Genomic DNA, 27926 nt, shown 5'->3' on the forward strand with positions numbered 1-27926 from the left:
TAGCAGTGAAGTTTCCATACCAGGAGAGCCAAAGTGGAAGTGGGAAAGACTCCACTTTTAGAGGAATTCAGACTTTTTCACACTCCGCCTTTTGAGCAACGACCACCATAAAGTGCATTTTTATCGATTGTTAACTTTTTCGACACGTCTCGGTTATTGTTTAGGCTAGTTATAAAAACAACTACTACAAGGCGAGATAGCAACTTTTTGGGTTAGTTAATTAGTGTGAACTTAGCTTCCCCAGAGGTACCGAGAAGTCTACACTTATTTCCTTGAATTAACATCAATGAAAAGCATAGTAACACAAAGTAGCACATGAGACTCGTAAATGCCTGAGGGAGGACCGCAGTGGAACATACCAAATCAAAAGGGGTGCGCTGTGTTAATTGTAATAAAACTTCGGGCTATGTGTTAACAGGCAGATAGACATTTTGTCATTTTAAATCAATATTCAAATATTGAGGCTTTACTTGTACGTTAAGCTCGAACTTTGCTTTACACGCATCTTTAATAGTCCCTCGGTTTTTTCTGGTGTCCCCCCGACGTCATGGTAGCGTCCATATGCGGATATTGTTACAATCACTGCTGTGGGCTGAAAGAAGCAGCGAGCTCTCAGCTGCTCGCAGTCCTGCTCAGTCCTGCGCTGGCGACGCTGAACTGGCGGCTGCAACTGCGAGAAACTTTTTCCTGCTTTCTCCTTTGTTGAAGATGACCTAACTTCGAAAGACAGCCTCTGCTGGCCAGGTAGTAGGGCATTTGTCTAGATATATGATCGCTATAACTGTGTGCAGGCATCACGTTTCTTCTTTGGCTGCTGTGAAGTTTACTTTGTCTGCTGCTCGTGCTGCTGGTTTCCTCTGTGACTGAAACGGTATATGACAACATAATTAGGTTACTTGCCTTTTTTTTGTTGAATTACTTCTACTTACACAATGCCAATTAGTTTCTACAACTTTTTAACCAGATTTGGCACGAAAGAGTACAACTTGTTAGATCTTTGTAGATGTCATTATTGACTCCAGCTTAGTAATTAAAACATTTCTGGACCCAATCGGCTGCTGTAGAAAATCTGTGTTGCTGTGTCAACCTGTCGCTGGCCCTAAACAGTTTCTGTGTAATAACCTGTTACTACAGGGGCTGCACCCAAGAACAAAGCTATTTAAGTCAGAAAACTCCCTTCCATATTTCAACTGTGGTAATAAATATAGATCAGACTCTCAGATACCTGTAGGTGGTATAACTCAGTGTGGTTACTGTGCAGCTCGTATTAACACACATCTACTCACCACAACTTGTGAGAAGAGATTGAGAGAAGCTTGAGTGCTTTGAGTCATGAGGCCTAGTTGCATATCCCCCACCAATCTCCCCCACACATTTAGGTTCATAGTGATATGTAATTACTAATTACAGAGCTTTTCTGAGCCTAGTCCAACAGAGGAGGTAATATGTTATGCTGAATAAGTTGAGACACTTTATTCTTCCTTAATTTTGTGTCAGTTTAAGAGGTTGCATACTTGTTATGACTACGTGACATAGGCTATTTGCTAAATGAACATTACACAATTGTGAAACTGAAACTTAGCTAAATCAGGATGATAAAAACAGATAAGATAAAGTCTCCCACCCCAAAACGCTTAAGACATTATATTGTCAGGGCTTTGTGACTTAATCACAGGACAGGGTTCACACTCATTTTGCAACTACTTTATTACATCCTATGTTCAAAATGAAAGGCATTCAACCCTCTGAATAAGGAGCACAGTGGTGTGCAAAGCCCCAAACTGCTTATTTGTCAGTGTAGTTTCCTTTCCTGTGTGCGTTAGGAAGTAACTGTTGGTGCTTATGTTTTGCCCTCTCTAATATTGCACGACAGTTGGTTTATCTCTGTGGACACCATAAACATTATACCATGAGGAACTGGTTTAGCACCAGGGCACCCTAATTGAGAATACCTGGAACTTTTTCTCACTGCCACCATTGCGGCGGCCGTCCTTGACTCGCAGGGATGGCTGGCTAGTTTAAAAGGAAATGTTTTCTAGAGAGGAATCTTGCTAGCTGAAGTTCAGGTTGGAGGTGAAGCAGAGAGTTAGGCCAAAGATTTAATAACACGTCAGCTCTATTGTCTAATTACAAAGGAAGTTGATAAGTGAACCGCCTCACAAATATAGGTTAGGCTCAGAGAAAGCATGCTCAGGGTATTTCTGATCTGCCTTTCCAGTTTGGAGATTACGATGATTACACCTTGCTTTGATTTCCACTATGCTGGAATGTTAATGTTAACAAGCCTCTCTATCTTTCATCATGTGAACCAGCAAATGTGTAGTTTGCTGTAACTGATGATTTATTTCTGACAAGGGATGGGTTTAAAATGTTCTGTACTGGTGCAAATACCTGCAAAAGTTCTTTAGTTTTAAATGCGTGATCCATTAGTGTGTAAGACTGTCCTGTCACAAACCAGGCATCCAAGCATTTTGAGTTAACATAGTCTAAAATTGGAGATTCAACCACGTTTTTTAAATATTCCGTGTTACAGAAACATTTGGTCTTTACTCAGAAAGGTTTGGTTCCCAGCCCAATAACTTATGAAAGAGGAAGAAGCAAGTAACTCATCACTTTATGCGTTTATTATTTTTAGCCAAACCCAACTTCATGCCCTGCAGTTGTACTCGACAACAACTTTGGCATTGTCAGTCCTCTGGACTTGTCTTGCACAGACCATAGACATAATTTATGGACGCAATTAAGGCCGGTGGGTTTTTAAAGGGGATCACTCTGCACTCCAGTGTGTGCTTAAGACGCACACATTTGCAACGTCTTTGTGTTGCAGGCAAAAGGCCCTATTAGAGCCCCATTCTGTCAGAGGGCAGCTGTGTGCCTGTGTGCTGAGCAAGCCACTGGTCCTTTCTCCCTCTGTGTGTACAACTCTCCCTCAGTGCACACACAGACGCACACTTTCCACCTTCTGCCAGTTTTTCTCTTTTTAACTTTCTGTTTATTTCACTCACTTATTGCCTGTTTTTTTTTTTGCTATTATTCGTCTTTCTCTTCCTCTAATGTTGTGGCCCCCTGTCTGTGTCTCTCCTTCTGTGGCCTGAGGCATTATGCAAACCCACCAGAAAAGGATTGTTAGCCATGCCCGTCTGTGCCTCCGTGCTACTCTCTATTCATTTCAGAAGCTTCCCTTTCTTCTCGCTGACCTGCAGTCATAACTGCAGCTGCTTCAGACACACTGAAACTCATACCACTTAGTATCAGCTTATTTAATTTTGTCAGTATATCTGTGTGTCAATGCTGTTATTCCTCATTTAGTGTTTTCCTTCCTCATTAACATGATAGATTTCTAAGTCTGGCGTCTCGACGCCCACAGAGCCAAAGACCTGCAGCTGAAAAGAAAAGAAAAGAGGCATTCTCACATACACCAGAGAAGCACTCCCCCAACCCCCCAAGACAGCCACCAGACTCTACTTAGAGATGAAAAGCATTCTGGGATGCAATAGGAGTGCTCCCATCAACACATCCCACACGGGTGAAGAATCATAAGTTTAGTTTCACAAAAAGAAGAACTTGTTCGTGGTAGTTTTTGACTCTCAAATGCGTGGCTTTAGATCCCCTGGGTCTTAGTTTTTATCTCTGTCTGAAACAAGAGAAGCACTTCACTGGCACATTGGCAGTTTGTTCGCATGTCCAGTGTCTGATGGTATCAACATGTTGCAGACAAAAGTTTTTGCATAACCTGTATCCCCCCCTGGAAAACCTAAGATGAGCTAATATTTTGTCTACCGTTGCTTCGTGTCATCATAACACTGCTTTCATGAGTGACAGTGGTTGGCATTGTTCTGTTTATTTTCCTCAGCTGCTTTGGATTGGCTACTCCTCAGAATGTCAGCCATCACATAGCTCCTGTCTGAATCACGCGGCGTGGAGATAGCTTTCTGTAGGTCTGGTCTGCTGAAACAATCCCCTATTTGCATCCCGTCAAAGAAAAAGAGAAATGAAAGCTTCTGTTAGCGTTTGGCACAGATAGTCGGATTTGATGTATTTTTAGAAGCTGTTTTCCACAGCTGTGTCAAAGCTGTATATTCTACAGTTATCTGCAACGGCGTATCCTCATTCGAGCCTGACACTTAATGTGTTACATCCTCCAAAAGTAGCTTGTTGTGCAAGCCCGGGCTTGAGAGCAGAGCCACTGTGTCCTGACAATCCTGCTTGCACAGAGAAGGCCAATTATCATAGCGACATGTGTCGTAACTCCCGGCTGTTGGCCTCCAATGTATATTCTAATTGGTTGTCAGTAACTGGGTTTGAGTTTGTCAGCATGTTTTACATACACCTGCAGGTGATTCCAAACAGCAGCACAAGACTGAACAGCAACGAGCAGCTTACTGGCAGCTGATTCACTGCAGAAGAATAAGGAAGTAATTTGAGTTTGGTGCAGATGGAGATCTAACAGAAGTAATGTAATTTATAGCCTGGTAAAATGTAATGAGGGGTAAAAAAAAAGGTTTTGTTGTCGCTTCTTACTTGTAGCCAAGAATTTAGACATGCATTGATTTGCTTTCTTTAACTAATGATTAGATAACAATCATACCTTCTGGCTACGTTTGATTTAAATTATTGAGATCTTTCCTACACCAAAAGAACAGATCATTAAATGTGATCTGTAAAAAACACCAAAAATATTAAGTTGTTGTTAAAACTTCCGCTGTAATGGAGTTTAAATGTAAAGTAAAAGAACCCGCAAACATTTATTAACTCCTACTCTATTTTGTCAGCTGTTCAAACAGTTGAGATGTTCTGAAGTTTTTCTTTCCTGATGCCGATTCTGATACCTTGGCTTGAGTATTTGCCGGTATCGAGGAACCCCTGAAGTTTTTTCAACTCGAAGCGCTCAGAGCGGAAAAACGCGAGGCGCTCAGCATCGCAAAAGCAGCATGCAAAAAACATCCCTCTGATTGAAAACAACTACAAAAAGCCGCCCCCAGCTGCTAAAACGCGCTCTGTCTGATCAGGCCCTGAGTCAGTCTGTAACTGAAATTTACAGAACTATAGAACAAATGTAAAAACGAATCAGGACTTTGGATTTAATAGTGGCCGTTGCATCTCTTAACTTCTTTTTACCGCTGTCCAACATTATCCAGCTGTCTTCTTCTTCTTTTATCCTTCAGCTTCTTTTTTGGCCAATTAATTTCCATTCACGTTACCCTCATTCATATCATAAGCGTCACCGTGAGGAGCCATGTAGTAGTGACGCGGTGAGTCATAATTGCGGGGAAAATCTGTTTAGAACGCTGTGTATTTGTAAATGAAAATATCGATATGTGGCGCCAGCCTATCGATAATTGTATTGCACGAGTCAGGACGACAATATGTTGCCATATCGTTATTTTGTCCCACCAATATGTCACATGATCAATTACTTAAAACCAGGTGATTTAGGGGAGATTCTGGCAAATTATAGTATCGGATCGATGGCATAACATTTTAGTGCAAGTTTATTGAAATCAATATATTTACAGGTTGGGACTAGGCTTCTAGGTTGGGATAGTTTCGATGTCCATCTGTTGTAGTATTGGATCGATGCATTCACTGGTATACTTCCTGATAACCCGAAACCACATTTTAGGCTGTATCGGAGGCCAATACCAATACTGCTGTCAGTATCAGAGCAACAGTAGTCTGTAGGTGATGTTTCAGTAAAAAAACCTACAATGATACACCCTCAGTAAGTTAGTTTTTTACCCCTAAAACCCACTATGCTGAGCAGTCAGAGGGCCCATATGGTGAGCCGAGCCCCCTCATGAATGGATGAATGAATGGACCGATGGAATGCCGTCATAGTTTTCTTTCTCCCACCAATGCACTCTCATCTCACTACGTACACCCCAACGACACATAGCATTATGTAACCGCAGTAATGTCACCTTTATTAGCTGATTAGTCGTGACAGTCTATATAACATCATTTGCTTACACAATATAGGAGTGGTCGCCCTTATAGCGCTGAGCAATTGCAGGGGATTGCGAGCAGCACTGGAGGCTCCCATGTAATGTATCCCTGATGGATTAGGGCTCTGGTTAGTGTGCACACAACAGCACAGGCACTCATGGATAATGGAAGAAACCACAGACGGAAAGGCAAGGATTGACGGAGGGGGTGTAGTGTAATTAGTGGGGTACCTGATGTATGGAGAGCCGTGGCATGCGAGGGTCACTCCAGGGGGCAAGAGGCCCCATACCTTCCTCTTCTCAAACTGAAACACCTGATCCTACGCCTGTCAGGCTTCTTAAGAGGTCAGTTAACTAAGTCCTAGTCTGAGACACAAAGGTCGACCCCAAATAAATTTCAGGCTGCCTATACTTAGAGAACTGTGTTGTGTTTGCAGGTTGCAGCTTTATACACCGGCCTTGTTCAATAGTCCAGGTTCCAACAAACACAGTCACTGATAAAGAAACGATGAGCTGTCCAGTTATTACTCTTTACCGGCTGGGTGATGTCCGCCTTTTTTCACATCTCCAGTTGTCACTGTTTTGTCTCTGTTTTGGTTTTGGTTGCTATGTCTACCTATTATATTCCCAGGAACAATGAACTCCTTAGCAGCTGTTTTATGAAGAAGTCAGAGGGAAACTCGCCCCCTGAAATATCTGTGAAAAATCCTACTGATGGACCTTTTAATGCTCGTCGGTGTGACTAAACAATTTGACAGTACATGCTGTACTTCTCCGCTCTGTGGCAGCTAATGAAACAATAGAAGTTATGTAAAGTGAGTCTTATCATGAAGCGATGACTCATGAGTAAACTTAAAAGGGACGAGCCAAAACTCTACTCCCTTTATGATGCAGTTTACTTAGTATAATTGTTAATGTAAAATCAAAGTGGGAGGTGTATGTTGCGCTTAGGTAACCGGTGGATTTCTACGTTGTGTTGGTTAGAGAGGAAGGACTCAGTGACACAGGAAGATCTTTATGGTTGACCAACATTTATTCTTATAAAGTGAAAGTGAAGTGTTAGTCTACTGCCGGCTCCAGCTCAAATACATACAAAAGGTAAGTTAGCTTAATTTGCTGCAACTTTAAGTTAGAAGAATCACTCTTAAAACAGATTATTTTCGTGCCAGTTCATTGAAATCAATATATAGGTTGGGACAAGGCCTAGACAACTCTGCGATGTGCGATTACACTGTTCAATATTGCGATAATTATATGATTTGCGATAAATATACAAATATTAAAGTGTGCATATTAGTTATAACTGTTAGTTTTAATGTCTATCTGCTGTTCTGCATGTCCTCCCTGAATCTAAAATGCATTCAAAAAGCTGTTTTTCACCACTAAATTGACACCAATACATCTAAGGGTAGCTGAGAGCTAGCTTGGGCTTCATCTGATTGCTTTAAAATAGTGTGAAAGCATGGCCATTATACCCAGGGATCCAACAGGTTACATTATGCGTGCTGAGTGAGAAAGTGTCACTTGTGTGCATAAAATATTTTTCTCGTACTCACTCTCCGATAAATTCAGACTTTAAGGATGTTTATTGTGAATGCTCATATTGCACTAACTAATTTGCAGCCCTAGTTGGAACAGACATCCTAAGTTTGTGGGAAATAAAACTAAGTGATCAAAAGGAATCCGAAGCATTAAAAATATAATCTCGAAAATCTCAGTTTTGTTCTCTTTGGTGGCATCCATGGCAATAAATGGTAATTGTGGGAGCACACTTCCCAGATATCCAAACAGTGTTGCATGTGTGACGTCCACGGTTGGCTCCGGTTGTAACTCTTGATTTTCCTCGCTGACGGTCGCTTTCCTTTTTAGACTGTTTGCCTTCATCTGAGTGGATTTTCACTTCTTTTTGAAGTTGTATCTGTAGTCATCGACCTTTTCTTTGTTTGTTCAGCCATAGTAGATTACTGTTTACTCACAACACTTGCAGAGACCGGAAAAGCAGCCGCTTAGCTCCGCCTACTCTCTCTGGCAGACCAACCACTGCTGGCTGATGGAAAACGCGTCACTAACTGGGCTCGGCTTGTGATTTTTTTCACACGAAAGTCGCACCAGACACCCGTCACCTGTAATACTGCTAATGCAAATACAATCCTCACATACAAGCTATTACCAGGTAGATTTTGTGTAATTATAACCACATGACATTAAGAGATTAAGTTGCATATATGATCCTGTCGTATGTTGTGTTCTTTTTTAAAGGCATTGCAATTGCAACTCGGTGTCACAATGCTTTGTGAATATCACTTTTGGTTGTCTCTCTGCATGTATTTTGTAATGAGCCAGTACGTTCCACACCCAATTCAACAGCAGCATGTGACCACAAGGGAAGCACAACCCGTGTGCTGCAAAGGGAAGTGTACTTGCACGTGTAATGTCTTCATGCCAACTAAGCAGTGAGAAAAGCGTTTGAATGAACTGGACTTTCAGGTTGGTGCTTTTAGACGCAATTCTCAAGAAATTCTTTGTTACAATGAATCCTGCGTCTGATTTCATTTCAGAGCTAAAGTCATGGGTGACCCTTCCTATTCAAGCGTAAGAACACAGATCACGATCTTTTAAAAGTGCTCATTGAGTAGATGCTTTAAGTGCTGGCTGTGTTTACGCAGAAGTTGACGGTCGCTGTCGTTTGAGAAACCCTTAAGGGGGAATCTACAGAAGGAGGCCAAAACTTGACCACTGACGACGCATAAAGTTTGACTGAATGAGCTCCTCATTGTTTATGCACTTGTGAAGATCTAGTGGTGTGATGGCGTGTTGCTTTTGGCCAGTGTTGCTGTGCCAGTGGGTACTAGGGTGATGGCCAGAGCGTTCAGTGGTATGTCTTGACCTCCCTAGGACCATTTTTACGACCTCGGACTCATTCTGTGAGAGAGGGGTGGCTGTGTGTTCACCCTGAATTAACAGTCCACACCGCAGACTTTGACAAAAGAACGGCTCTTACTTTTCGTCACCCCAGACTACAAAAAAGCCTGAGTGTGCAAAACTATTCTCTTTGTTGTTTAACTTAGGTTCACCATGGCTAAATTGACTACGTAAAACGGACGTCAACATCCAGTTTGAGCACCATAAAATATGTTCTGTTAACAGATTCTTATTCTAAAATAAGAATCTGATATGCGTAAGGTTTTCCACTTGTGTCATCCTTGCAATGTTTGGTTTGTTTCGTCCCAATCATTTTATTTATTTTGAAAAGACTTGGTTTCCTTCAGCTGCAGCCACCGATCAAAGTCCTGACACCAGACGCGCTCCGCACAAGTATGCAGTAACCAGAGCCAATTGGTGATGGACACCAAACACCCCGTCACAGAACTTTAGGGGGCCCCAAATAGGCTTCTATTCATCTGCCTGTACAAATCACAGCCCGGGCAAGGAGCCATATTATCTTAGCTGCCCTTTCTAGTGCCCTCCTGAGTCATTGGCTATTGTGAGCCAAGAGCTGCTGTCTGCACCCCGGCGTACACAAATCTGACTGGAATTACCATCGGATTTTAGTCCGCTATGGAGGTCAAATTTAGTTAAATGAACCTAGAATGTTTTATAGGCCCAACAAAGTCCTGGTTTCCATTTAGTGATGACGCTTTTTGGGGTTTTGGAATGCGCAATTACAGGGACCAGAATTAACTTTGCAGAGCCAGACGTTGCTCTTTCTTTCTTGCAAGGCTCGGTAGACGTTTGGAACTCTTGTTATTGCATGTAGGATTGGTAGAGGACTATAAGAGACAATTCTCTTCCTTCAAAGAATATGACTGGAGAACTGGCTCATCCAGTCTTAGGGTCGTATCTCAAGTGCCTTGATCAAATTATTTTATAAGGAAGTACAAGAAGGGGTGTGTGAAATCATCGTCTAAGCCACTCCCCTTCATTTGCTGATCGACAAGGTTCCAGAATCTGTAGAAGAGGGACACAAGTTTTAGTGTAGGAAGCGTTCTGATTTCTGTTTGTTGTCTGAGTAGTATTGTACAATCGCATTTGGCTGTATGCGCGAAAACGTCCCTGTGGAAAGCAAAAGAGGTGGAACACATCGGCAGTAATGCAATTTTGAAACCCATTGGGGGTCACGATTTTATCCTTTTATTAATCTCTATGTAGACATCCACATATGTATGACAATCTGGTCTTAGCCGTCGTCTCTAAACTCCAACTAAATTTTCCCATCTTAAGTTGCCCATTGGACGTCATGGCCAGGAAATCCAGCTGGTTACACTGGTAGCCGTCGGGAGTCGCACCCATAGGCTATGTATCGGTTCAGAGATCGTTTTGGCTGAAGATACCAGCATTGCCAGCTTTTAAACTACTTAAGTGTCAGACGCCTCAAACTTGAAAACGAGTTGTCCTTCAAACTAATCTAACTCTGGGTTTCTTTAGCATGACTGCAAGTCAAACAATCAAGCTTTTTCAAACAGGGAGAAACAGCCAAGACTTGCTTTAAACAGTGAAAATCTGATTTGATCAGTGGAGTGCTCTACAGTGCTCTCTCCATTATGCTCTGGTTTCCCCATCATGAGGAGTCGCTTCATTAAGTGAGCATGGCTCCAGGTCTGAATTCACACTCACTCTGCCCTCTCCCATGACCCCACCTACCAGTCACTCCACACTACGCACGCACAGGTTAGCATAAACAGACGTGCATATCCAGACGCATATACACACTATTTTTCTCTCAGCTTGAGGTGCTCTTTCAGCCCTGATGTAACAAGTCACACCCCCCACACTATGGTTACAACCTTTTTACACATGACCGTCATGCTCATCAACTCCCACTCTGTCTAATATCACACACACGAACCCCGCTACATCAACACTCCCATTACTCAATGTCAGTCCCAATCAGTCAAGTAATCTGCGAAACTGATCAAGAAGAACATTCCCTTCTCCTCTAACTCCCACCACCAGCACCAGTCCCTCTCGCCTCCGGAGGCCCAGTTGTGCTCCACTGACTCTCCGGGATAAATGGAGATAATGGGAGTCATATGCTAGCAGTTGGTTTGGGGCAGGCCTACATGAAACATTTATAGTCCTCATGTAGTTATGGGGCTGGAGAAGAGGGAAAAGATAGAGATGACAAAGTGAAGGACCAAGATGTGACTAGACTGGTATAAAATTGCTTATCAAATCCATGTGTGAAGAACCTGCTCATCTTTTCCTGTTAGATGATTTTTTTTCTGCCCCACAAAACTCATTTAATACCCAGTAAGCACTTGCACGTTCTCTCTGAGGCATGTTATATAAGTGCAACAACCCTTACTTAACGTGAAACCCCATGTTACACGGGCAGGATAACATAGTAGGCCTGGAAGATCCATTAGCCTCGTGTGTCGCTCCGCAGAAAGCAGAGAGTTGTTCTTAGCTTACAGTTGATTGGAGGATCTGAACCACGCTGGTACTCTCTAATTGGACGCTTTCAGTGTGTTTGGTGGTTGGCTAATGAAGGAGAGAAGCCCAAGCTGAGGTCACTGCAGCTATTCCTACTTTTTCCCATACTTAGGATAAAAAGACATAACTGAAGCTGCCCCCATTTACCTAAATCTTTTCCATGAAAGGCTGAGTCGAGCAGACATGACAGGGCATGTTTGTGAGAAAGCATATGGACCATCTGCCTTACATGTAACCTTCTTCAAGTGTTTTAAGTTAGACCTTTATGTTTACTGCAGCAGCTACAGGCATTGCTTTACGGGGCCTGCGGGTTTCTTAGCCACATCTGTAGTCATGAGATGTGACTGATGTCTTTTCCTGGATTAGCTAAACTTTGCTTTCTATTACAGCATGTTTACATTCCCATATGTTCCTTGGATTATACCAAATGTTCCATTATTCAAAGGGATAAGGAAGCAATTTAGCATGTGGCAGCATGTTTTGTTTAGGGACACAGTAGCTTTATAGACGGGCAGCTTAGAGAGTGGTTACTAGAAGTGTTAGAGTGTTGAATGGAAAAACACAAGTCAGCACTCCTTTTTCTCAACTATATCAGCTGTCAAATTATGCTACTCCTCTGTTGTGAGCTATTGGTTCAGGCCAGATTTCTACAAGTGGACTCGGCCATGGGCTGGCTTTTAAAACGGGCATATAGCTACGGTATGTTTTCAATAAAAAATAACATTTGAAACAGAGTTAAAACAGCTTGTTAATTTAAAATATGATTCTTTTATGGGAATATTTTCTTGATTGCATTACAAGACTAGAAATGTTATTAAAATTGGCTAAACAGTGGCCTTCTTTAGTCATGGTTGATTAAAGCTCCTGTGAGGAGTTTTTTGTTGGTTATGAAACAGAAATTAATTCTGATGACTCTATATGAGCTACAAAAGCAAACCAGACCATCAGCAACAGCGGAAATATTTTAATAAAAACTTAAATGGCAATAAGGGGAACAAATATATTTCTTGTAGGGCCAGATTTAGACCATTATTTAAGTGCTTTAGTTGATGCTTAAACCTGAGCTGTGTAGGACCATCTTTTGAATCGTCTTGTCAGCAAGCCACACGCTCCCAAATAGCTGGATTTGTTTGTCCGACAATGTTTGTGTGTGTAGACCTGGGTGGCGAGTTGAAAAATGTGTTCTGTTATCATAAAATAAAATTGATATTTATACTTTTTTTTCTCTCATCTCTTTTGTAGGGATCGTCTGATGTTTGAGAGCGGCCCTCCTACCTCCCACACCACCATCATAAGCACTTGAGGGCTGCTCCGCAGATGGGAGGTCACTAAACCGATCCTCTATTTCGCCCAAATGCACTGTCTGCCCTCATCCCTCATCTAAGATGGCTGCCTGTGGCCTTCTTCTGCACCTGAAAAGACTGGAGCTCAGCTGTGTGGTACCATGGTGATCATTTTCTTGAAAACACTGGAAAAGAAGAAGGGTGTCAATGATGTAAGGCCCACAAACATCGAGAGACGGCTGGTGAGAGAAATGAAACCTGTTGACTTTCACACAAAGCAAACAGTTTTTCACATGTACAGCTGTACTCAGCAAAATGAAAAGAGATTATTTTATGTTTTTGTATGACCACATGCCTATGACACCTCAAGAACGTATACTAACACAGTGCATGTTAGCACGCCAGACCACAATCTAGTAGCTTATTTGTAATCGGCCAGCAGTGAGTAATTTAATCTTAAAGTGTTTAGTTCCCATTAAAGTGGCTGTCAAATGAAGACTAATCTTCTTTTTTACTATTCTACCTGTCTTAGCTTCAGCCAGAAGAGAAGATTCACACCAATTTCATCATTGTGTGTTCAGTATCAGAGGTGCAGAATGTATATAGCCTAGCTTAAAGTGAAGGCTAAAAGTAGCAGGGGGAAAGCTAGCCCAATATAGCTTGTAGCTCGGTCCAACATAAAAACACGTTCTTACAACTCCAAAACAGTTTCTTACAGGGTGTATTTAATGTTCAAAGTACCTAAAATTAAAGATTATATTGTGTTAGCGTTCACATAGTTTTTGCTAGCTGAAAAGTGTAACATAGCCTTGTCTTGCCAAGAGGGGAAGCTAGGTTTGAAAATGACGCAACTACAGTTTTTGTGCTAAGATAGGCTTTATGTGCCCCAGACCAACGTGCTGTTGATAAAAAATCAAACTTCTTTAACCTTATAAGTGGAGTAGTATCAAAAAAAATCTTTACATACCATATTTCTTCAGTTTGAATAGCCTTAAACCATTGGCCTTGCAAATGTGTTTCTCTTATTTCTCAAAGTAATTTCTTCTTCTTCTTTTTTAGAGCTTAATTAGGCTTGGCTTTAAACTAAATCAGTCAATACACAGGCTTTTTGGACTGTTTGGTTTTCCATATTCTTAGCTCTATAGAACTCCTTCATCAGTTAATCTTGTTCAAGGTTTCAGTGTACTAATTGTTGCAGTTAGTAATCTTCCGCAACATAATACTCTTTATTTTTTTTGTGCCTTGTATCTTGGAAAACATTTTGTTGTTGCGGTTATAAGCTAAGGTGAGTCAGAGCAATGTATCATGTCATTGTGCTTTTGTCCATTGTGCATACAGCCACCACCCTGTTGTAAGAACTGTATGTGAACTGTGAGAGAACTGTTTTATAACCCCTTAATAGCATCTGTTCCTTGTAAGAAACCAGACTATAATACAGGCGTTTTAATATAATTTTAATATGGTTCTCTTTTGACTTTTGACAGAGCTTGCAAGGGTAGCAGATTCTTAGTTTTTAGCATTTAGCCAAACTAGGCTTAGCAAAGTGGAAGAAGTGTTTGGTAACATTGGTAAATACAACAATATATGATACCTTCTAACTGTAACAGGTAACTTTTGTTGTGTTCCTGTCCTCCAGATGAAAGCCAGTGTGCTAATATTCACCATATTTTAGCTCTATATTTCTCCCCGCTAACTCTTGAGGGAGATTTATGACTCTTTACCTGCTAAATGCTACTCTGCGTTCAGCAGCTAGTTGCTAACTTTGACTATGTGCCTCTTTGATCCAAGCAGGTAGCATAAAGTGTTTACCCAAACTTCTTATTGAAAAAAAAATCCTAACTGAAATGACGATGATTTAGAGTGAACCAAATCAGTGAAGGTGCAGGGCATAAAACTAAAACATTAAGCTGAAGAATGCTGTTAAGCTAGCTACAAAGCGCTGCAGGGAACTAGAGTCAAGTGCGTACATAAATACTAGCAATAACCTTTCACATTACACTCCTTTAATGTATTGTTAATATATGAATTTCACTAAAGTAAATTAATTAATGTATTATTGGGTCCAAAACACATTTAACCATTCTTCTCATTTGATTGTGGAGGGGCAAACATGTTGGATTTTTGTTTCTCACATGAAGGTTACTTTTGTCTCTCCTCCATAGCGTGACCTCCACACCATGAGTAGAGGGACCACCCTCTTCTCCTGTGGAACTGTGGGTGAGTTATCACCTTTATCTCTATTCGTGTCTGTTTGTCTTTCCTTCTTTGCTTCCTCTTTCACATCCTTCTGTCCTCTGCTTTAACTCAAAATCAGGACACTTACAACGGACAAGGTGGGATCCTTTTTGTCATGATATAATTTTACAATTTATTAGCTTAATGGATGCCTCTGAAGTCCCTTGATAAGGCAACCATCAAGGTCAGTGACCCCAGCTATAACCGTCTCCTTGTTTATCTCCCCTGTCTCACTTCTCCCTTTCTCCATCTGTCACTCATCCCCCTCTCATGATCAGGGTGCACCTGCCTCCACACAACGTTGCACACGGCTCTCATGGGAGTCAACTGTAATTGAATATGCTGTTGCCTATGTCAACAATTTCCCTTCAGCTGTGTTAGTGTTGCAGTAATTATCCCGTGTGTTAAAAGACATGCTACTATCACTCACTGTAATCTCTTTCTTTTTGCGGGAGACGTCACAGGGAGGAGAGTGTCTCACTCTTTCCAATGTTAATGTTGACTTTAACATTGTCTAGCATGTCTTGTTAGTTTAACCAGCACTTTGTCTCTAGCTTTCAAAGGGTGGCCTTTTGAAGTTCATCCCTTTCTCCCTTTGTCAAGTTGTTTTCCTAACATTCCTGTCAGGTCGTCACTGTAGCCCCCTTGCATTGTTTGTCCGCCCAAAACAATGATTTCCGTCCAGCAGTCTGCGGATAGCATGCCAAAATTAGAGACAAGCATCCAAAAGGACTGGACTTGGATCAGCGAGCGGCCCTTTCTGCCAAAACGCTTCACTAGATTTACAATTTAACCTCTTGGCTTTGTAGCTTCAGTCACTACGACAGTTTACTGTAGGTGTATTATCTCCCACAGCTGCGGGATAGACTCTTTTGTGCAGGTGGTGAGACGGCTTGCAAGTTAAACTGCTTTTGTAAGCGTATCCTGCCACCCACTTGACTAAAGGGAGTGACTTGTTAACTGCCTCACTGGCTGATTCTTATCATAATATTGTATGTAGTGTGATGTTTTCGGAATCGGCATTCTTGCAGATGCGGGATATAAAAGTCAGGAATGAGGATGCTGCTTGTTTGTGTACTGGATACTTTAAAACGAAAATGACATTAAGTGGACTATAACTGGAGCAAGAAGTTTTCATTACTTGGACAATTCGACTTTTTCTTTCCTAGTTAATCTTCAACTAACTTATTCAGTCATACCAAACTTCGTTGGCCAATAATGCATCGTGCATTGAGTGTTAGTTTTAAAATGAGACTGCACAGTGAAAAAATGTTCTGGTTTAAAGTGTGCAGCTGCAGTTATTTCCTTTAGGCTGTCTTCCATCTTAAGTCAGAAGATTGACGACATTTATTTAAATGCACCAAAGGTCATCATTTTCCAATTTCTGTGCTTAGCGCTCTACTTATGTTAACTTATGTTCAGTATATTCCCAGTTGCGAGACAATAACCCCCCTTTCTTTTCTTCCAAACTGCTTGTTTTATAGCAACTAAACCTCTTGCCTTAAGCAGTGGTAGGATGCTACTTAGTGCATTTACAAATGGTATAAAGTTTCGGTACTTGTACTTTAGAATTGCCACTTCATGCAACTGTATAATTGCACTACATATAGAGGGAATTATTCTCCTTTTTTATTCCGCTATATTTATCTGACAGCTTAAAGGTATAACTTATTATTATGGTTTCATTATTATGGACTGGGTGTCTGGTGTGACTTTCATGGAAACAATCACAAGCGGCGCCCAGTTAGTGACGCATTTTCCATCACCTAGCAGTGGTTGGTGTGCCAGAGAGGGTAGGCGGAGCTAAGAGGTTGCTTTTCCGGTGTCTGTAGTGTAGTGTAGCGAGTAAACAGTAATCTACTATGGCTGAACAAACCAAGAAAAGATGGATGACTACAGATACAACTTTAACAATAAGTGAAAATCCAAAGAAAAAAAAACCAAATTCGACGCTCAGATGAAGGCAAACTAAAAAGGAAAGCGACCATCAGGGAGGAAAATCAAGAGTTACAACCGGAGCTAACTGTGGACGTCTGGTTAAATTGAGAAGTGTACCCCTTACGATTACCGTTTATCGCCAAAGTTGCCGCCACAGAGAACGAAACTGAAATCTCCGAGATTGAATCTTTAAGTTACTTCTCACATCACACATTTTTATTTCCTTCCTGTCCAGTATCTCCCAATTTGATGTGTTCATTTATTGTTTCAGAAAATTCTCCTACTTATTAACATAAAAAATATATTTATTAAATCCTTGGATTAGCTGGAAATGCATTGTCACAAAGCCAAAAACAGAGCTGTGTTTGAGCTCATAAAAGTAGACTTTAGAGAGATACGTGGTTGTCATAGTGATGCTACAAACATTTTTATTGCAGCTTTGATTAAGTAAAGTGTCTGAAAATTCTTCCACCTCTGACCTTTAGCATATTTCTGTTTGCCTGCGCCTTTTTCACTGTGGTTCAGTATTTCATATCATTTCCGCTGACATTATTGCCTGCACTTGACTGAAATTCATCATGCTCATCATGCAAATCTGGCTTATTTTTACTCGTTACCCAGAGACCCAGAATATAAAGGGCTGCTAACGAGGTCTAACAGAGTGAGTTTGTGTGTTTTGGATGTTTCAGAGGCAGATCGGTGGCTGGACCGGGGGCAAAGCTGTGGCATCACGCAGAGAGCTCCCTGCCAGTCTGGTGCCAGTCTGGAGAGCCTGTGGGATGTGATGCCTGAGCCGGGGAGCTGGCACTGGGCCAAGGAGCCAGGCACAGCAATCACCAGTCTGATAAGAGATCTCAGCCTCGTGGACGGCGGCGTGAGCAGCCCCCACTCCCACAGCACGTCCAGCACTGCGCACTACACCACTACAGCCACCAGCCAAGCTCCAACAGCACCCCCGAGCAAACGCCAGTGTCGCTCCCTGTCGCTGTCTGATGAATTCGGTGGTTTCCGCTCATCTTGGAGGCCCCAAGGCTCCCGAGTGTGGACAACAGTGGAGAAACGAAGGTGCCACAGTGGAGGAAGTGTCCGAGGAGGAGGAGGTGGTTTCTCCAGCAGCAATTTTCCCATCATGCAGCGTAGCTCCAGCTTCAGTTTGCCCTCACGCTCCAGCATCCCTGCCGACGGAGCCTTGGACCTGCCGTTCTTCAACCAGCGACTGCCTCTCCACCCTCAATTCACGGCCTCTCCGGTCACCGCTACCTCTCCTTCCTCGCATCATCCCCAATCCCGCCATCACCACTTCCTCTCCCTCTCCCACGAGCAGATCAGCCTGCCGGAGCTCCAGTGCGAAGAGGCGTCCGAGGCCAGCTCTTCCGACTCTACCCCAGAGTTGGGAAGGCGGGCGGGTCAGAGAGCCGGGGGCAGGGGGTGTCTGTCTCGGAGCAGGTCCCAGCCATGTGTGTTAAACGACAAAAAGATTGGTATGAAGCGCAGGAGACCAGAAGACGCCCAGGAGCAGCGGCCCTCCCTGGACCTGGCAAAGATGACTCAGGTGAGCTGGGAGTGCTGGATGCATGTTGACACGCACAGACAAGCACACACATTCACATCCCGTATTATGATTTGACTCATTTCACAGTTTAAACACTGTCGTTCACTGAGCAAACATAAATCAGCATCAGCTTTACATCTAATCCTGCTTAAATGCTGCAAAGTAACCTTTAATGCATTTAACTAAACCCTGGACCGAAACAAAAACCTTCTTGTTCTAACGCTGAGGGGAACGTCAAGAGATCCTCAAACACAACTCTCTCTCTCGACCTGATCAGGGTTCAGATTAAATCAAGCTGAATTAAGTTTTCTGGGTCGTCGGTCCGAGGCTTCTGGGCCAGGTGATGTCAGCCCCCCCTCCCTCTCTTCAGCTCAGCGAGTGGTGCTTACTAAAAAAGCATTCCTCATGTTCGGTCACGCTGCGTAGCGCCACACTCTAGCAGACCCGGCTCCGGTTTATCATTTCGTTCCCTCTGTTGGGTAAACAGCCCGTCCAGAGACTCGACCCCTCACCGTTCATTTGCTTCCTCTCTGCAACGTCTACCCCTGTATTTCCATCTTTCATTTCCTGTATGGCTTCAGCCCTTTATTTTGCCCTCTGTGATCGGGAAGTTTGAGCAACCAAAGGTGATATGGAGGCACAGAAATTCAAAAAGCTTTCCCCATGAAGTTTGTTTATTCTTTTTGCAAAAGCAGAGGAAGGAGCCAGAGAGGATTAATGACCCCGGACAAACCAAACCCCAAAATAGAACAGCCAGTCTCTGAATAATGATGCAGGATGTGATGTGAAGAATCAAATCTATGTAGGCTACGTAAAAATATCAGTTGAATGCTCTTTTGAGTCAATGTTTTAGCTCCGTGTGCAGCCACTGATACCAAAGCCAACCTGTGCTCAGGATGGCACGACATAATGACTCAGAACATTCATGTGACGCAGTAAAATCTTCCCTCATAATACCTCCTGTCACAGTCATAATGTCCTTTTCCTGTTCTCTTATTAGAAAGTATCATCAGTTTGTTCCTCCACCCTCCCTTCCTTTTCCCGAAGACTTGTATTCCCAGCCAGTCGCCCTCAGGACCTAGCCAGGGTTGGATAAACAAGGCTTTGGTAATGGAGCCTAGCGAGCGTGTTTCCTCTAGTCATGCCAGCGGCAAAGAGGGGAAAAAAATCAAGCACGATGATCGCACAGATACACAAACACGCACATGGAGCCAGTTTTACGTTCCCTCTGGTTGCAGCAATGCAGGACCACGCCTCTGAAGAGGATTCTCATTGGGGTAACAGGCAGAGCAGTTGTTACTTACCTCCGTTTTTTTGAGTTGTCGAACAGTCTTGCATGATTGCACGTGCTCATTAATGTTGAAAGGAGCCTTGCAGGTTAGATGCGTCATTTCGGATCTACTCAATGTGTTCACTTTCTACTCTTGCATGCCTGGATTAGAGGAAGTAAGCATTAAAACAGCACATAACAGTACCAACGACACCACATTTACTCTCTCACTTCTCTTTCTCAATGTCAAAGGCTGCATTTAGCGCGTCCAATCCCCCAAACAATCCCGGTTGCACTATATCGAGCTAAATTGACATAGTGGTTCGTCTCAGTGAGAGCCAAGGGAAAGCTAGAAGCTGGCAAACTGTCTGGAAAAGGAAGTGATAATGTGGAAACACTGGGCTGGTTACAACCTGCATCTGTTCTGGTGAAGACAGAACATAGGAATTACCGTCAGGGTTGGGACCAGATGAGATTTTCACGCCTCTGTTGGGAATTTTGTTCTTTGCGTGATTTGTACCTGCGGTTATAAATGTCAGAATCGCACCACATTTCGGCCGTTTGACTGTTTTCACTTTGGCAAACTTTGTGTTTGAACTTACACTGACTTGACACTCTATTTTTTGCTGGCTATGCACACACCTTCACCCACTCGCTCCCGAGAAGTGGGTGGGTCTTAATCACTGCACTTTCAGTCTGAATAGGGTGTTGGCTTAGGGTGCGAATTAAGAGTAATCACTTGTTCTCACACCTACACACACCGTACATCCTTCATTTTACAGGGGTGCGGATGAGCAATACAGTCTGAAATCCAGGGGTGGAAAAATTTAAAGTGGTAGAAGTGCATATGTGTGACATTCGTCTGCGCCCAAAGGAGTTGTCTTTGTGCGGACCAATGACTGCATGTATAGATGGACAACATGTCTCCATCTGCTTTCATTGCACGAAATTGATGCCAAAATAGCCCCGATGACGGGCGCAGTCATCTTGCGATGGTGACGTCATTTGGAGCCAGAGTTGCGCAGTAGAGATCGGCGGGTGGAGCCGCCGTAGCCACTTCCGCTAACCAAAACACACACTTAACTTACCGGGGGAAAAAAACAGCAGAGATCCCGCACGTCGGCGTATTTTACCGCAGAACAGCTTCTTGAGTTGGTCTGAAGCAGACGTTCACAGATAGGTAAACTTAAATGATTGTAGTGATTGTTTTAGTTACGTCTCCTCTCGCCGTTCCTCCTCTACTCTGCTAATCCAGAATAGATCGTCTGCAGGAGCCGTATTTGTCAACAGAGCTGTCAATCATCATTTTGACAGCATCAAATAAATAATTAAAACTAAACTTGTCAGAAAAATGAACACTTGGACGTAAATCAGCATGATCAGAACTAGCTATAATGACAGAAACCATGTTTGAGAAATATTTATTTGACGTGTATTTTGATTTTGTAGCTTGACTCATGTCCCATCTGTTAACATGGAGGAGGCGGGCTTTATGACCTATACTGTAGCCAGTCAGCAGGGGGCGATAGAGATGTTTTAGCTTCACTGTCATGTCGTCCATCTTTTTATACAGCCTATGGTAACGTCTTTGCTTGGTCGATCCAAATGCAGATGGTCGTTGTAAAGCCAGCTGGAGATTCAGGGGGGGTTGAGGATTGTTTGGATCGTGAGGGTCAACGTGTAACAAGTCCCCAGCGTGTGTTGTCAGTGGAACACGGCGCAATTTGGCCTCTAGATTCCTCAACCACGTCAATGAAGGCGGGTGTGAATTCTGGGGATGCATGTCGTGCTAATCAGCTATAGCTTTACTACCGTAGGGATTTAGACGTGACCACCCCCAAAATTCCTTGAATATCCTCCTCGTGTCAGCCAAGTATATATACTCACTACACTGTCCACTGCCACGGTTTTATCCCTGGCTGCCCTTTCACCTCGCCCCCTTCATTGTTTTTTAGCTCTGCGTGGTGGGTGTAGCGAGCTGTCAGAGGGGGAATGTTATCTCTCGATTCTGGGTCACTTGCTGGATGATTGTTGCTCAAGGCTCACACTTTGCTTTTGGGGAAATGGCGAGTCTCATCTGGATTGTTTTAAGTCTGTGTCGTCTCTTTTCTAGACCCGGTTTTATTTCACTACGGGCTATAAATTAAGGGAATACAGTTGTTTATTTTGCTTAAGAAGTAGGAGTATTTTCTTAAAGTATACAGGAACACTTAACCCCTCAATTTGTCACTTTTCAACAGATGTAGAGGAGTACAAAACATCAAGATTAAGTTGGCATCATACATTTTGAAGACAAGTTGTAGGCTGTGTTAGCAGTAGAGGTGGCAAAAGGAGGCTGCATTAGGCGACCCTGTGTTTTTCAAGTGCATGTGCGTTCAGGAGAGAAATATCAGGGTGAAGAAAGGGGGTATTATTTCTGCAGGGGAGCTGGCAGACAAACCCCTCACTCCTCTCTATTAATACCTTCTCACTTTCCCAAGTTCGAGCTCCTCCGCTCGTCCCCTCCTCTCCCCGTCCCTCTTCATTCCTGGGATGGCATGCATGGTGATCATAGCTGAGAGTCAAGCCCCATGGGCTTATGGGAACACCCAGGTGGGCGTCTTGAGGTGTGGCGCTCGCCGTGGTGTAGCGGGACATGTTGAGACTTGTTCCAAAAGGTAAAGCATCACCAAATGTCAGCGTGCAGTCATATTACCCCTGCTTGTTCCAACTTTGCTCCAACTTGACATATTTATCTTTTTCCATCTGACTGCTAGCCATGCGTTCTCTGTGTGGTACAGTGAGTAACACCCAGTCCAAAGCAAGGATGTTTGCACACAGACAGCAACAGAGATAATTGATGCGGAGGTGTGCAAGTATGTAGTCCACCTGTCAGGAATGAGTTCCTTGTCTTTGCTTGCACCTCTCTGCCCTGTCTTTTGTTCTAAAGTTGTTTACTGTCAGAGGTCTGTTTGCCTCTCTTCCTCCGAGCAGTTTGCTGTTTGCTGACCTCATTTCAGCACGCAACGAAGCTAAAGAATAACACTCACATTTTGAATCTGTACACAGTGTGCAAAGTAGAGTACCTGCGTGTGTTAACTGTGTATTTACACATGTTAGTGTGTGTTTGTGTGCATTGTTTTGAGTCAAGTTCACAGCAGGCCGTTTGACAAAGTCCTTAGCAGGGTGTTGTTTGTTGTTTGCTCTAATTATCAGGAGGATATTTGTCTAACCTCTCGGCTTGTGCTTCTCCCACACCAGCTGTGTTTCGATCCAAAAGCAGTAGATCATGCCTTTTTTAAGCAGTGGTTCTGGTTGTGTTGAGAGATTGGAATTATGGAGACCAACAGAAAAACAGCCTTGTGCATAAAATGAAGTTTTGTTTTTATGACTTTGGTAAATGGTTAAAAGAAAATGAAAAACTTAGTTTAAACAGTGGTGCAATGGATCTCCATATTGACACAGCTGCCAGTATCATCCAATGTAACACTCAGGGTGGAAAGCTCAGTTGTTGTTATCATGTTGTACTGCTGTGTTGAAGTCGTTTAAACATAGAGGATCTGACAAATCATTGTTATTTCACCACTTCTGGATTCATCAGCAACTGAAAAGACAACAGATAGTGAAACCCTGAGGGTCATCACGCCTTGTTTGGAGTTTTAACAAGTCCGAAAACAGCTAATGTCAGCATTCAGCCACTTGCTAGCTCATAGTACCATGAGCTAGGAGGTGGCTGAAAGCTCATTCTTCCATTTGGTAGTGTTACATGATACAACAGGAAATTTCTAGCCAATATAAGCATGGAATTTACACCTTTCCTATTGTATTGCTAACATTGTTTTAACTAGGAATGTACGTCAAACTAATGTTATGTTTGATAGGAAGTGGTTAAATGCTAACATTAGCTGTTTTTGAGGCTAGCTGATGAGTCATCAAAAATGTTGTTTTTCCTTTTCTCTTTTTACAACTTACAACCAGTAAGACATAACAGCATGCCAAAGGAAAATGGCCGCCATGTGAATATGTTTCAATTCTGCCATTGCCTCTCTTTGTTTCATTTTTACAAACAGCTTTAACAATCAACATTCAAACTGTGACTACCTGATTCCCACATGTGACAATGATCTCGCTGTGTGGGAAGCTGAAGCTGCTGCATGTGTGGTTTCATGTAATGCGGAAGACATTAGTCATCAGTTTAGTATCACCTTGTTGGAAGATATCTTCAATAAAACAGTCTCAGTCCTAACTAAGTTTTAAACATGGTCTAGATTTGCTCTTCTTGTTTTGCATGTGGGGCGTGTTTGCTGCTCCCTGTGGTCTGGAACATGTGCTGGTGAAGCGCATTGGCCAAAAACTTAAAGGAGCATTCCACCGAGTTTACAAATTATCACTAACAGCAGCAGTAATTTAATGTCGTCAGAGGCTCTGGAGGAGCTTTTCAAAGTTTGAAAACACTGATAATGTCATCAGGTTTTTAAAGACTGTGGGCTTCAGAACGCAAGCATTAAAACTGTATTACTGAGTGGCCTGTGTGTGCAGCTGGAAGGAAGAGGGGTTGAATCAAAGTTGCAGTCTGGGAAATTTAGTCATTAGTATCGAGTATCAAGCTCATAAAAAAAACTGAATACTATGAGGCAGGATATTTTTGCCCCTGTTGTTTCCATTCCATTTCATTTCCCTTAACTTTGTTGAGATGTTTTGCCAAATTGCTCTGAGTATTATAGCTTTAGCTCCTGTGTCCACTGACGCCGTTTTTTGCTCTGGCGGCGCCCGCGACCCCAATTTCAGAGCGCTTCTCACTGGCGGTTACTGTTGCTAGGTTGCAAAAGTTGTCTGGCGACACTTCTGCTTCCTTCTGTCGTGACCATTAAGTGTGTTTTTAAATCGCTCTGTCTGCTTAATATTTGCTTTTAATTAAGGACATTTTACAAAGAAAAGGTAAAAACAATGGAAAGGAATCACAAGGCATTAGTGTCAGTTCGAGACCTGGACATTTTCCCCTCGAAAAAACGAAAGGATTAGCTTCTCCTCTGCCATTGTTGTTCATATCTTAAGTCCCGCCCCTTCTTGAATTTGATTGGTCGGTGAGGGAGAAGTGAAATTGACGAGCGTGGTGATGTTCCAAAAGTTCAACTGGGAGCGCTATGAGCAGTTTTTGCCACTCTGAGGTCACTGAGCGCTAAAAACGCTGAATGCATTGGTTTTGTTTACAAAATAGGCGCTGCTAGTGCTAAAAACGCTGTTAGTGGACACAGGCCCTTAAAGTGCCAGTAAGTAATAAAATCAAGAAAGCAACATGCCAAACTCCTGGTTATGGCTGTAGGTTTAAGTGAGACATGGTAGCTTGAAGTCAGATGTGGGTGTTAGTTTGTAGTAATAGTTACGATGGTTTGGATGTCGTCCATGCTCAAGTGAAAGAAAAAACGTGCTCCCCCCCTCAGTCTATCACCACACCCACCCAAATCCCAGCCAGCCTCCTAGGTTTTATAGAAAGCATATTGTGGAGAAGCTGCCTCTCCCCCTCCTTCCTCGCTTCCCTTCGTCTCCTCCTCTGCTGTGATAATTAGTAGGGGGGTAATACTGGGGGTTGTGCAGAGAGAGCGAGGACTCTGAAATCCCCTTTTCCAGACCAGTGGGGTAACTACAGCGAAGGCCTCACACGATCACCTCAAGCGTTTGCAGATGAAGTATCCTGCGCTTGAGCAGCTTACATGTTAAGTCGATCCAGTAAAACTCCCGACAGCCAAAATCCTGCGTTTTAAATTTTCATTTGGACCGTGCTAAATCTGGGCCGGGGGTAAAAAGTGAGCCTACTAAAGCGAGACTTAAGAAAGGGAGACTCCCAGCTCATTGTAACAGGAAAAGCAATGTCCTAACACACAGGGGAACATTAGGAGGTGTCTGTCATGTAAGCTGAGGCTCTATAGAGAAAACCTCATCTCTATTCACCTCCATGGCTCCAACATCTGCTGCTGGGCCACTACAGAGATCATTAACCCCTTCACTGCGCTGCAAGGCCGCCTCTCTTTGTTGCAGGGAGGAATTCAGGTTGAAAAGAGAGCATAAAAGCAAACCGAGACACAACTTTGTAGTGAATTAAATCTCTTTAAGGTCAAGTAGTGGGAGCAGAAACGCGTACAGATTCTCCCAGACTGTCCCTCGGGTGCAGACGTACAAAACAGCTGTGGATAACAAAAGCTTAAACAATTAAAGTCCTCCACTTTCCAAGTTTGGGTTTCCAGTCATGCAGTGTGTTTTTCACAGTGATAAATAGACCCAGAGCACAGTTTGCAACAAGATACCTTTTGCGGTTTGCAACTCATCTCAGTGTTTTTCAATCTAGAAGGTTTAGAGTTTGCGTGCGTCTTCAGTGGCTTGTGTTTGTACTCGTGTTTACACGCTCACATGCCGCCGATGAAAGGGAAAGCCAGCGTTTGCTTGCCTTGACTGTAACAAGATCTCTGACTGACATTCTGGAAAAACCCCGAGCTTGTTTCTCCCCTGACAAACCAGTCTGCTTTTATAGCCTCATCAGAGTGAAGCCACAATGAGCTAAGGTGCACAAACCAACATCTATTTTTTCCTTTTGTCTCCTCTCTGCAGAAACTTCAGACCTTTCAGAGCTTGAGCTGCCCCGGGTTCTCCGCCACCGACAGCCACAACCTGCCCCCTCCCATCTCCGAGACCTTCAGCCGACTGGACTCGGGCTTCGCTGCTGTGTCCGAGCTTGGACTGGAGTCGCGGCAGGAAGTGGCAGGAAATGACGAGGAAGAGGATTCGTCTTTTGAGGAGCTGGATAGCGACTCGGCTTGTAGCGTGGATTCACGGCCCGGGTCTCCTGTAGGCCTTTTGGGCGGTAAACGTACCCTCTGGAAGGGTGATTGTGGGACACAGAGGGACATTTTCCAGCTCGGGGGAGAGTTGGATCTTGACCAGATTGAGAGAAACTGAACATTCTTATAGTTTTTAAAAGAAGACTGTGTCTGGACTGTTGTGGGAAGTTATCGGACTTTGAGGAGATTATTATTAAGACGGGCTGATAGAAAGAGTGGAGGAAGTTTGGTTGAATTTGAAAGGGTGGGTCGAGGAAAGTGACGGAGAAGATGAAGGATTAAGTATGTTGTAAACTGCTGGCGTCTTAATGACACATTTGCCTTGAACATTCTTACTGTTTGAATCAAAAAGCAGTAACTTTAGTTGTTTTTTATTGGGTATTCAGCTTAACTCAGGAGCAGGAAAGTGAGGGTAAGTCTTAAAAAAACAGCCCCCACTATCTTTTCTACCTGATGACCTTTCCAAAGTCAGCTAACCTTTAGATTTATAGTACTGTAGCAGTAGCTGGGCTCTCCTGTATTTAGTTTTATTTTTTCAGAGAAAGTGGGGGCGTCAAAGATAAAGGGGAAACCAGAAAGACTTGCCTTTGACTGTCCTCTTCATGTTTTGTGCGCACATGAAAGTCTGATTCTTTCTGCTGAATGTAAGCTCAATAAGCTTTACGAGGAGTTCAGAACGACGGTGCCTTCTTTTAGACGCTTGCTCGCCCTAGCCTCAATGGAAGCCACCTTTTCTGACCTTTTTTTTTTTTTGTAGTTTCTTAATATGCAAATTGTATATTTGAATTCAACACTGAATCTCAAGTTTTCAGTCCTAATATCAATGTATATTTTTCTAAGTAACTGTTTTTTATGAGCTGTTTGTGAAGGAGCAAGAATGCAAGCCCTTTCTTCTAACAGAATGGACATGAAATAAATGTACAACCTGCACTCGTATGTCTGCTTTCAGCTTATTACTTAAAGGGCCAGTACGCCGATTTTCAACCTCAGTCCTATCATGCTATTATGGGGAGCTAATGCCATTATGGTAGGAAAAACAATTTAGCTCTGTGTCTCTGAGGCCAGGAAGCTTACTAAACTACACTACTTCAATCTAGGACGGCCGCCTCTGATGTCATGTCTCGTTCAAAATCGTCAGGTTTGAAATGTAGACTGCAGATGTTTTTTTAGATGATCCACTGGTTTATTCTCATCCTATTTTGGATTCTGTACCACTCTGAGCCATCGCCTGCATTGCCATCTCTCGCTAGGCCGTTCCTTTCAGAGCGACGGGCGCAATGCACGCTGGGTGTTGTAGGAATGTAGAATGGGCAAAACCACGAGCTGTTTATACAACTTTCTCCACAGCTATGGCGCCAATTTCAAATATTATTGCTTCTATCGATTACAGAGAACACCAGCTTTGACTTTCTCAGGGGCGAATTGCTCCTTTAATGCTTTGCACCAACTGCAAGATTG

The 27926-nt window shown here is 43.0% G+C and overlaps 1 protein-coding gene across 2 annotated transcripts; it reads left to right on the forward strand.

Annotated features, from left to right (window-relative positions):
- The first annotated feature begins 636 nt into the window (after positions 1-636).
- Positions 637-27404, forward strand: LOC138588519 (protein FAM53B-like). 2 transcript variants are annotated; one of them, XM_069658673.1, is made up of 5 exons: positions 637-744; positions 12621-12903; positions 14824-14878; positions 17524-18386; positions 26239-27404. In XM_069658673.1, exons 2-5 carry the CDS (start codon positions 12823-12825, stop codon positions 26584-26586), a joined length of 1347 nt encoding a protein of 448 aa, XP_069514774.1. In that variant the 5' UTR covers positions 637-744; positions 12621-12822; the 3' UTR covers positions 26587-27404. The 2 variants fall into 2 exon arrangements, with proteins under 2 accessions (XP_069514774.1, XP_069514775.1); XM_069658674.1 differs by lacking the exon at positions 637-744 and adding an exon at positions 828-871.
- The last annotated feature ends 522 nt before the right edge of the window (positions 27405-27926 follow it).

Source organism: Semicossyphus pulcher, unplaced genomic scaffold (genome assembly GCF_022749685.1).
Source record: "Semicossyphus pulcher isolate SPU_LCO1_2020_fin unplaced genomic scaffold, fSemPul1.0.p SCAF_12, whole genome shotgun sequence".
Classification (NCBI taxonomy): domain Eukaryota; kingdom Metazoa; phylum Chordata; class Actinopteri; order Labriformes; family Labridae; genus Semicossyphus; species Semicossyphus pulcher.

What these genes read in the sequence shown, in the direction of transcription:
- LOC138588519 (XM_069658673.1), top strand. Translation starts at nt 12,823, where the DNA reads ATGGTGATCATTTTCTTGAAAACACTGGAAAAGAAGAAGGGTGTCAAT. An exon ending in CTTCTCCTGTGGAACTGTGG is followed by an intron (nt 14,879 to 17,523) that starts GTGAGTTATCAC and finishes TGGATGTTTCAG; the next exon opens with AGGCAGATCGGTGGCTGGAC. An exon ending in ACCTGGCAAAGATGACTCAG is followed by an intron (nt 18,387 to 26,238) that starts GTGAGCTGGGAG and finishes TCCTCTCTGCAG; the next exon opens with AAACTTCAGACCTTTCAGAG.